General features: G+C 39.1%; 1 protein-coding gene across 3 annotated transcripts in view; it reads left to right on the forward strand.

The window, feature by feature from the left end:
- Positions 1-6,365, forward strand: part of dagla (diacylglycerol lipase, alpha) — a 42,240-nt gene extending 35,875 nt beyond the window's left edge. For 2 of the 3 annotated variants that reach the window (XM_015401969.1, XM_015401970.1), the window contains exons 18-21: positions 190-316; positions 3,964-4,127; positions 4,291-4,308; positions 4,966-6,365. In XM_015401969.1, coding sequence (XP_015257455.1) covers positions 190-316; positions 3,964-4,127; positions 4,291-4,308; positions 4,966-6,049 — 1,393 coding nt within the window. In that variant the 3' untranslated portion in view covers positions 6,050-6,365. The remainder of the gene's footprint in view (positions 1-189; positions 317-3,963; positions 4,128-4,290; positions 4,309-4,965) is intronic. The other variant, XM_015401971.1, reaches the window with a different exon arrangement.
- Positions 6,366-11,060: the final 4,695 nt, after the last annotated feature.

Consider the following 11,060-nt stretch of genomic DNA (forward strand, 5'->3'; position numbering starts at 1 on the left):
ATCTCATTAACTGCTAGAAATTTCACTTTATGGGTTTTATGATACAATCTTTAATGAGGTCTAAAGAGGATTTGTTTAAAGGTTTCCTCATTTTATACCAGTTGTCTTATTGTTCTGTTTTACACCGCCCAGAAAATCAATGTGTGTTCATGGTCCGGTGTCTGACCGCTTGGCTCTCTGCCTTTCTAGGTGCGGACAGGAAGAGCCGACTTACTCTGCTCTCTGGGGAGACAACAAGGGGTTCGACGAGGTCATCATATCGCCAGCAATGCTGAATGAGCACATGCCTCACATGGTTATGGAGGGCCTAAATAAGGTCTGGTTCATCCTCCTGCTTATACAGGTTTCGCTTTATGGGGGTGTTTTTCAAATAACGGAGCGTTGTCCTTTCACTCTTGCTCTTGACTTCCACTGCTGGGTAATTAAGCCAATGGCGAGCATGTACCAGTTGCTTCTAACAAAACACTATATATATATTTTAAGCTTAAAAAAATTTAAAATGCGAATAACTTTATAATTATAATAAAAAGTTCAATAATCAATCACTTAATTTTTGTAAATTGTCAACATTAAACACAGGAAACAATAAAAGGAAAAAAAAAAAAACAATAAACAAACCCACACTTTACCAAAAAAGGAAGAGGCTAAAGCAAAGCTAATTTTTGCCTACCCTGTTTTTATTACACCTTACAACCTACCAGGATATCCACACAATAACTATACAAATATATCTACATAACAGCGTAAGATTTTATCAATTCACATAACTTAAAATCTAAACTTATCTCTGTAGGGTTATAAAATACCTCTTAAAAAGTTTAAAGAGGTTTAACAACACTGAGATTAATCAGGCTTAGTTTCGATTCAGATTCAATTAAACCAGAAACTCATTTAAATCTGGCAGTGTCCTGATGTAACTAGATTTTACGTTTTTTTTTTATCACCATAACCGATAGTATGAAACACCTAGGGAATGATTCCTTTGAAAAATATCTTCTAGTGATGGATGAAAACCATGTTGCCTTTATGACGTTTCACCTGACATACATTTGAACTGGTTTACAGAAACAGTCCATTGACTGCTACAAATATTGTCTCAGGCTTATTATTTTTCTTACTAAAAACGAGTGCAGTTTTAAAGGTTTCTTTGTGCATGTAAGCCATTCATAACCTATAACTTGACCTCTCTGTTTATGTCTTTTGTTGTCAGTCCTGTCTCAAAGCATGGGAACTGTTCTGTCACGGTTGATTGGTTGGTTGGTGGTCTTCTCAGGTTTGTCTAGGACAATGAACATCTGTTCTGATAACAGGCTGTTAACATGTATGCCTGCATGGGAAGGATCAGCTGTGGGTTTGCTTTTTTTGTGGCTGCAGACTTAATGTTTGGTGTTTCTTCCTACCTGTGTGTGTGTGTGTTTAGGTTCACTGGGTAAGATCAGTTTTGGTTGTGTATATTTGCCTTCTGTTCCCAGCTTGTGGTGTGATACATCTGGTGTTTCAACAGGTGCTGGAACCATTTTGTCCCCTTCCTCAGCAGGAAAATTTGGAAATGGAGGAACTGGAATTCATTCAGGAAGCCTGCAACAGCACTAATGTTATAACCCCACAAAGAGAGCTAAACTCCAGTCCTCCTCGGTCTGATACTTCTTCCACTCCCCACAAACACCCACCTGGCACTGAATCCCACTCTGAAACTGAAGCCATCTCCTGCCTTCCAACTGCCTTCCCCTCTCCATCTTTTCCAGATGCAGAACCTGTTCCTCCACCCTCTCCTTTGTCAGGCTGCACCTCTGCCTCCCAGCCGTGCTTGCCGTCTGTCGCTTCGCCTTCTAACATATCCCCTACCCCTCACACTGGAGAGCTCCCAGCTCAAAATGATTCATGCGTACCAGCAAAAACCATGTCAGTGCCATGCATTCATCACTCCAACGAAGATATGATAACTACCCCTCTCTCTGAAGTGCTGTGTGTTGAGTCTAACTCTTCTCACACTGAAAGTTCTCCGCTCAAGATGGTACCATCACAAGGCTCTTTGCACAATGACGAGGTCTGCAGTTTACAAGTGTCGGGGCAGCTTATTGATTCCTTAGTCTAAACTTTACAATATCCAGTATTAAACTTGCTGCAATTAACTATTAAAGCACTTAGTTTAATTTTCGCTTGTCCGTTATGTTGAAGAAAGGCCAAACGGCTCTGTGACGGTTTTGATGTTGGCCTTTAAGGCCTCTTTGGATACATATATTTACATCTTTTAAAGCAATCCAGGAGCAGGAGGAGAGACGTTCTAATTTCTTCCACTTTAAAAAAAATCAACTTAAGAACTATGAGTTTGGCTACTTTTATTGTAAATATGTAGAAAAGACTCACTGGTAAAACCTTCTGCTTTCGGCCCCTTGCTTAGTTTTATTTTCCACATAAAACACTAATTAAATGCATCAAACCGAGACCGCTTTATTTAACTTGAGTGTTTTAGCAAAAACATAAAGTGTTTTTACTCAAATGTTTTGGGTAACAAATATGTTGAGTTTTACTGAGCAATGACTTCAGCATTATGTCACACATTGCAAGAGTAGTTCGTAATGCTTCTAATTTAACCAAAAACTCTTTAAACAGGTTCTATCCTCTCTCCTCTAGCCATTATTTTTTCTTTTTTTCCATTTATAACTTGACTTCTTTTTTTCAGCCCTTTCTTTCTGCGCCTGTACATTCAGTCAAGTGCCTCGATGGAAAATTTGTCACATTTGTTCCACCACCTCACAAGTTTTCATGTATTCAGAGTTTCCATGGTAATGTAATTTCTAACTCATTAAGCGCTCTTTATTTCCCACTACCCTCAGCTGTGTTTTTCTGTCTTCTTTCTGCCTCACTATTCTCTCATATAGTCTTGAAAAATACGCATTCATTATCGGTTGGTTGGGTTTCATTCCGAGGAAGGAGAATGTTAAAGCTTCTGCTCATTTCCCTAATTTTTCTAAGTTTACACATTTCTTTAAAAAGGAAATATTACCAGGTAAAGCTGAGGATTGATGCTTGCATATTTAAATCCTGAAAGGTGAAATAAGTCTTTACAATGTTGATGTCATTACACAAGATGAACCACCTATATATTTAGCTGTAGGATTATAATGCGATCACGTTTATTTTCTGCCATCAATTGTTTCATTTTTCGTTAAGTTAAGCAAACAATGTTTTTAGTCCTAGATATTTCCTGTCTTTTTTTTTACTGCTTACACTTTGCCAGATATGTTATAACTCTCCCTTATCATCTACATGGAAAGGTCCTTAACACATTTTAAATGACTAAACTTTTATTCGTTGTATTTTATCTCTGTCCCACTCCATGTAATTTTTATTTCATTCTACCACCATGTTTATGTTTTTGTTACTGTGTTCATTAACTCATTAAAGATCACTAAACATTTGTAGTTGTGGCGTTTGCTCTGTTACTACTTATTTTCTAGAGAGAGGGCTCTATGGGCGTTCTCTCTGAGGCATCATGGTAGCTGTGGATGGTTAATGTCAGCCTCAGTAGGCTGTAAATTCACTTTCAGATTTCACTTCCATCTATTATATCATCACTGTTTTTTAAAGGTGAAAATATGGTTGTAATTTTACTGTTTAGGCTTCTCTTATTTCCTGATGGTCATCCAAAGACTTATCTAAAGCATTGTTTCCATTTTGTGATGATTTATTCTAGGATTTCTGTAAGAGACAGAGAGAGAGAGATGTTCCTTTTTTAATAAAAACTAATGAATAGAGTAGGTAATTGGGTTTGTGGGTCAGTTTTTTTATGGTTCAGTTTTAATAAAGTTGCTTCTCATTTCAGGTGATCAACCATTATATTTCCTCCTCGATTAACCGGTCAATTATTCCCTTTCCTGAGTGTACAGTCTGAACTGAGTCAACATTTGTCTCTGAAGTCGTGTCTGTGTGTTTGTGTACGTGCCTCTGCGCTGTTAACAGGTGCTGGAGAACTACAATAAAGGAAAAACGGCTCTGTTGTCAGCAGCCAAGATCATGGTGAGCCCCACCGAAGTAGACCTGAACCCAGAGACCATTTTTGAGGATGCGGCTTCTCAGGAGCCGACGCCCATGGCGGCCCACCACCGCAGGAATAGCAGCGTTCGGTTAGTAAGCCAGGCTCTGCTGTGGATGTGACTGATCCTCAAAGAACATGTGAAACTAAACCATAGACATATTTAACTGTGTAGTGCTGGCAGATTTAGTACTGCAACTAACTGCTACTTTATTGTTTTCTCAAATTGTCTGTCTGTTAAAAAAAAAAAAAAGAGAAAAACCTTTGTTACGGTAAGAATGGCATGCTGGTACTAATTTTGCACAATATGATCCCCCTTTCTTGCACGCCTGCACGCTGTAACCACAGAGCAATTGTAACGTATGGCAGATCTTGATTTCCAACTGACCCCCTCTGGTTCACTCCTCCAAAGTCAGTGTGAAGTTCTAGTAGTAGTAGTAGTAGTAGTAGTAGAAGCATTTGAATTCTAATGTACCCTTTTTGTATTTGATGTTAATCCAGGGCCTACATGCACTTCTAGCACAACCTTCATGGGTGCCTCTCATTATGCAAACATTTGTCCTGGTGCCCTTTACTCATAGTATTAAAAGAAGAAAGGGCATTTAACATCCTTTCTTTTAGTTTCTTTATCTTAAAAAAAAATGTATTGGACACTCAAGGTGTTGGGAAACAAGGAACCATGAGCAAAATGACCTGCACCCATGATCCTTTACTCATGCATCTTTTTCTTGCATTAACCTATGTTGACGTGGGCACGTAGATTAAGCTGTCTAGATAATGTCTTTACTAACATCTACCTGTTTTTCCTCCTCTTTAACCCACCAAAAGTTGTTTTGATCCACTTTTATTGTCTGTCCTTTGTTCTGGGTCCCCCACTCCCTTCCTATCCTTGCCATTCCTCTCAAACCCGCTTTTTTCCTATCCTCCAGTTCGTGTGCCCAGTCTGAGATATCTCTGGATGGTTTCTCTGAGTGCCCTCCTCCCCCAGTTCCTGTAGTGCTGCGTGGAGCACGGGAGCGGCTAACGGTGGAGCTTAGGGACCGTAAAGCTCCACTGGCCGTCATGGAAAGCCTCTCAGACGCAGAGTCCCTCTACAGCCTGGATTCCCGGCGCTCCTCAGCGGCCTTCAGAGGGTCGCCAATGCTGGGTAGTTTACCGTTCCCTTTGGATGCCCCAATACCAGAGGAGAACCCATCTCTCAGTTCCCGGACTGAACTGTTGGCTGCAGATTGCCTCTGCCAGGCCTCACCAGAGCACCTCGGTGAAGTTGGGCCGTTCTTTACCCCACATGAATGCAGATCCACTCCAGATTACCCCATGAAGCTTTCTCCTGCCACGCCACGCTACAGCGGACCCCACTCCCCAGCTCTTTTAAATCTGCCTATCAAACACGAGCCTAACGCAGCATCAGCAATGGTTAATGATGCAGATCAGATGCCGGGTGTCTACAGCCCAGGGAGCACTCCAAACGCTCCCCTAAGCCCACAGATTGGTTCTAGATTAACGGATCTTAAAAGAGAGGATTTAGGGTTTGAGACGACAGAGAAACCATTGAGTGAAGAACCCAGTCTGGCAGCTTTTACTGCTCCACCTCCGCTTACTAATGGGAACCCCAGTCAGGCTGTGCTAGAGTTTGCCCAGTACTTAGACTCTCTCTTTAGATTGGATGGTAGCAGCTCGCCGCCCCTGGACCTGTCTGATGGGGAGTCGGAGTCTGGGAGGGGCTCCTTTGGACAGAGTGAGTGTCTCGGAGATGGACAGCAGCTGGATGATGCGCAACTGCTGGCCAGAGCGACAATGGAGCCTAACCTTGTTCCCAAACCTCCACGCACTTTTGCTGGCTCTGCCGATCCTTCTTCAGGCATATCATTGTCCCCATCATTTCCTCTCTCCTCATCAGAGGAGCTCAATGACCTTTCACCAAGCGAGGGCGTCCTGCCAGTAATAAACTCCCTACGAACATCCAGCCCCTGCCACTGTCCTGAAGAGAACACGCTCTCATCAGTAGTTTAGGGTGTTCTGGAGGCTTTGCTCCAAACGGAGAGGTCAGGTGATTTAAACATATCCCAACACATCCACAGAATGGAATCCTGACACTCCGAGATCCAGTGAGCAGACCTAATGGACCAACGCACACACTACATTCATTCTTCAGGTGTCTCTTTTCAACATTTTCACAGTATTGCAATGACAACAAAAAAAGAAGATGCCTCTCTCTGTATGCCAGGGTGCTGTGCTGCTTTGCAACTGTAGCTTCACAATGCCAATCCAGAACAATGTCTAACCCACATGGGGACATTTTTACATTTCGTCTAGTTCCCTGATTTAGCAAAAGCAAAGGGAGAACCATTAACTGAGCAGGTAATCAGAAACTGATGCTGTCGGAACGGTTAGCAGAGGCACAACATCTTGGTCGGTGTACTGGACCTCTTCCTGCTTCTTCAGCTGTTCTGAGAACTTGACCAGCTTCAGTTTTATTTCATCATGTTTTGGTTGTTTTCTTTTTTTGTTTATTTTTTTAGAAATCCAGAATGTGAAGATGGGATATTTGTTTATAAAAAGAAGTTAAAAAAAATACAAAACAATAAGAAACGTTCCTCAGGTCTACAAAGAACTGACTTGGAGAAAGAGAGTGCGTGATGTTGGTGAGAATACCCGTGTCTTAAACATTAAGTGATTGTGACGAAGTTATATCAGATGCCTATGGATGTTTTTGAAGTCTTTTGGTTACACTTTATATTGCATGGCAATTTTTTTATTAAGTTATTCAAAGGGGAACCTGTCACTAAGCCACCTAGATTGACGTTTTTGTTACTCTTTACACACATTGTTCAGTTTACCACTTTTGCCAAAAAAGAAAAAACAACACCTTGTCTTGCCAAATGTATTTATGAGATGTAATTTTTTAAATATATATGTATATTACCTTATTTAAGCACAGGCTTAGTTCAGTATTTCCTTTCTAGTTATTCTGTCAGTTCCCATCCAGACTGTTACACCACAGAGACAATGTCATCCAGACATTAAAATGCTGCCATACCTGTCATGTAAAAAAAACAACAAAAACCTGAGCACGCTGGGGTTAAACCAATATCAAACTTGCTAATTGTCTTAAAATATCTTGTTCAGAAAGTTTGCATGCCTAATTCATTTCAATGTAGCATGGCTTGTATATAACAAGTCTTGTCATCAAGTCGCAGTAAAGATGCTCTGAACTTGTCCAGAAAGGAAGAAAAAAGTCACCGTATCTCGATCATTATTACGTAACCCAAGTTTAGACTAGTGGTTAATCCGCAGTCAAAGTGTATCAGGAGGTGTTTTTGTATTCCTACTGACGGTGCTTTCATGTTTGAAGGTCAACTGTTTTACTTCCCTTTAATCCGGCTTATCCTATTTAACGTTGGACTGACTTCTCGAATGGCATTCAGTCATCCATAGCACTTTGAGTTTGACAAGTTGCTCATGTTTTGCATTTTTTAATACAGTAAATGTTGTCACTTTTAACACTATATTTGATGGGTTTTATTAGTCCTGCAAAAGAATGGCTTTGGTGTCGTCGTTCTCCTATGTTTTTAGGACAGTATGGGGGAAACTCATCCCAGATGCAAGTTCTCTATAATGGAGCCGTCTTTCCCCTTTTCTACGAGTAATGTGTAACATTCTGCCATGGCATGCTTATGTTTTTACATTTGTTTTGTTTGTCTTTTAGTAATCTTCACCAATTCCTCAAAGTGATTAGACCTGCTGCAAAACAACATTTGATGCCACTCTCAAGGCCTCACTAACCATTTGCACAGCTTCTGTAATGGGAAATAGATCTACTATAGTTACAGCAAACTGGTTTAAATGAGACATTAATTAGACACTATTACCAGTCCTGGTAGGCACATTAATGTCGGACTGTTTCTACTTGCAGTAGCTTTGCCTGAAGTTGATCAAAGACTAAACTCTACCAATAGAAAGTACAATTTTTTTCTCCATTGTGATGTGTACAGCACTGTCTTTTACGTGTACTTATTTGTGCAGATATCTGTAAGATGAATTCCCATAGAGTCGTGTAGAGAACAACTATATAACAATAAGACTTCTTAAAAAGATCAGTACTGACATGTAGAAGAAAAATCAAGCTATTTATTTAAGGTATTGGCAGATTTGCAAATTCATCTATATCAAAAAAGAAATGATTCAACTATGTCTTGTCCATGTTTACCTGGTTTGCATCCCTTCCTTTCCTGCCCCACATTGAGAATGTATTTAACCCCTTTCCCCCACTTCCCTGCCTGTAATGAAATAAACTACAAACTATTGGAGAAAACAACATGCTTCTGTCATAACTTTTTTTACAGTTGCTTTTTTATTAATTCCAGCTTTTCAAATAATCTGAGTCATCAGATATTTGGTATTGTTATGTAAAAATAAAAAATAAATGTCAAACAGAAATAATGACTTAGTGAAAAGAACCTCCATGTACAGCACTGTATATGGATTATATAATGATGGGACTCCTTAGGAATGAATTATTGTATTAATGCAGGATTTTTTGGTTCGATATATGTCATGTTCCTGTTAATAATACATGTACATTCTTAAAGGCATAGTTGCTGGCCAAAATGGGATACCATGGTCATCAAACCAGGTTTTGGTTCTTTTGACTGCATAGACTTTAGCAAAGACCTGCTGGGATGTTAGGAATCTTCACAAAGGGAGAGAGAAGCATGAAGCGCTCTAAGAATTTCTGCTGTTGTGGCAGCTTCACAATGCCCACTATGTTCTTAGTTATTTACTTAACAAAACACGGGAACAGCAGTGGATGACGTGACTCTTTAAATTCTCACCGGCTGTGAGATAAGGAATAATTTCTGTGTACGTCCACATTTCCTCCAGACTTTAACATGAATTTCATGCTTTTAATAGTCTGATCACTTTGATCAGTTCTTGCTGTGTTTTACGTGCTTTCTAAGTAAAAGAAGCTTGCTCTCCTGCAGAGTTAATGTCATGGTTTTCCAGTTAAAATGCAAAACAAATATTTTAAAAGAGGATTCTGAACAACTAAGTGACATTTAAGTATTTGTTTTACGTAGCTGTGATCAGATGCATCTGATGTCTCTGTTTCAGGAGCAGCTAAACATTTGTAATGTGTTAGTACATATCCCAGATGTGCCTCTGTGTGATGAGTTCTAAAGCTCTGGCTGCAGTGTAAGTCCATATTTTCCAAATCTCCCTAAAATTCTTGAAGAAGATTCAAAGCGCACTCTTCTCATTGCTCTCCTTGTGGCATGTGCTCCCTTTTCCCTCCACTCAATTTTCTACTACCGGTAATATATTTGGATAGAAGACTCAGTCAGCCTTATGAGCAATTAAAGGTTATACCGCTTGACGTTTTGCAGAACAATTGTCAAGTTGGCAGTTTTCACCAAGTCAAGTCAAATGTATTATTATTCATATTCTTAAAAAACAATGTATCTTTGAATTTGGAAATGAAAAAAATTAATCGGAGTGTAGAAGGGTCTGCATTTGAATCTTATTAGCTAGATTTCTGAAATAAATTAACTCTTCTAGATGATTTTTTTATTTTTTGCTGCACTTGTACATGTTCCTTATGAATAATGGTCACTGCGTTACTTGCTGTTTTAAAAAAAAAAAACTGCAACTTGCATCCACAAGACTGTTGGGATGTTTAGACTAGATTTTTTTTTTTCTTTTATTCGAGAGGTACAAATGCCTGAAATAAGAATGTGATAAAATCAGGTGGCACATGTAGCCCTGATGAGTTTTAATGCACAGCTGGGTTTTCTTGGGTGAGAGGAGATGGTTTGGTCCTTAGATAATGTGTGCTTTAGTTGATATAAACAATGTGGTTTTCAAGCTACTGAATCCAGAGTTATTTTAAATGACAGAATGGGTTGTTTGAGCTTTTTAAGTACAAGCTGAAATGTACTGCAAAACACTTTAGATCAACTTAGGATGCAATGTTTTCAGTTAGATAAAGCCAGCTATAGATTGTGTATCCCAATGTTGGCCACTAATGACATTAACAGCCTAATCTTTTTTTTTTTTTAACCATCATATTTTTATCTGCCACATTACTGATTAAAAGCCTCTGTGAAATGTATCCTCCCTGTCAAATCTGAGCTGTCCCTCACCACTAAAATGCATTAATGAAGGCGTGCACCGTAAAACAATCTAAGCATTCTGTAACATGCATAAAAAGTTTTAAGATAATTGGAGAGTAAGGATGGAAAGAAAAGATTTTTTAAAAAAACCTTTAGATTAATAAGATAAGCACAAACATTTTCAGGGCTGTTTTATTAGGTAAAATACTAAAATGAGAATGGGTTCAAGTTTTGGGGTATCTTTCCTGTATTGTAAAATTTGAACTTTGTTCGCTGGCTGGTTGTTGCGAGGCGTTTGCTCTTCAACCTAGAAGCATTGTCATTATGCACATTTTAAATTTAAATTGTCATATTTAAATAGTGTAGCAGAGGGCTCTGCTGTTTTAAGCTAAAAAAAAAGACAATTTAATCCAAACTTCATCTGTTTAATAGTTATCTCTTCCATTTGGTTTCTATTATACCTAGTTCAATACATATTCCTACTTTTTTCAAAAAAAAGTTTTACTTGCCAACAGAAAAGTACCCTTATTAATCTGTAAAGATGGGGATCACTTTTTTGAACGACTACAGACACACATAAAAATACAAAACTGTTAAATATGCGCCTGTATTTTATTGAATTAAAATTAGGTTAGTTTGACCTTCTACTGTTCAACCAGTAGGTGGTGCTGTGCTTAGCTATAGGATATTTCACAGGTAAAGAAGAACTCCCCGGTGTTATGCCGAGAAATGCATGCCTGCCGAGAATTGCATCCCCTCTCGCGGGAGCGCGCGTCGCTCTAAACTCTCGCATATTGATGAGAAAACTGACTCAAATCTGACCGAAGAGGAAACTTTTAAAGATATTCTTTACATTATCACGATTCTTAACCATATAAGCCCTAAAACGGTGGATTTTATTTCGAAGATTA

The sequence above is a fragment of the Cyprinodon variegatus genome, unplaced genomic scaffold (assembly GCF_000732505.1).
Source record: "Cyprinodon variegatus isolate N-32 unplaced genomic scaffold, C_variegatus-1.0 Scaffold1279, whole genome shotgun sequence".
Classification (NCBI taxonomy): domain Eukaryota; kingdom Metazoa; phylum Chordata; class Actinopteri; order Cyprinodontiformes; family Cyprinodontidae; genus Cyprinodon; species Cyprinodon variegatus.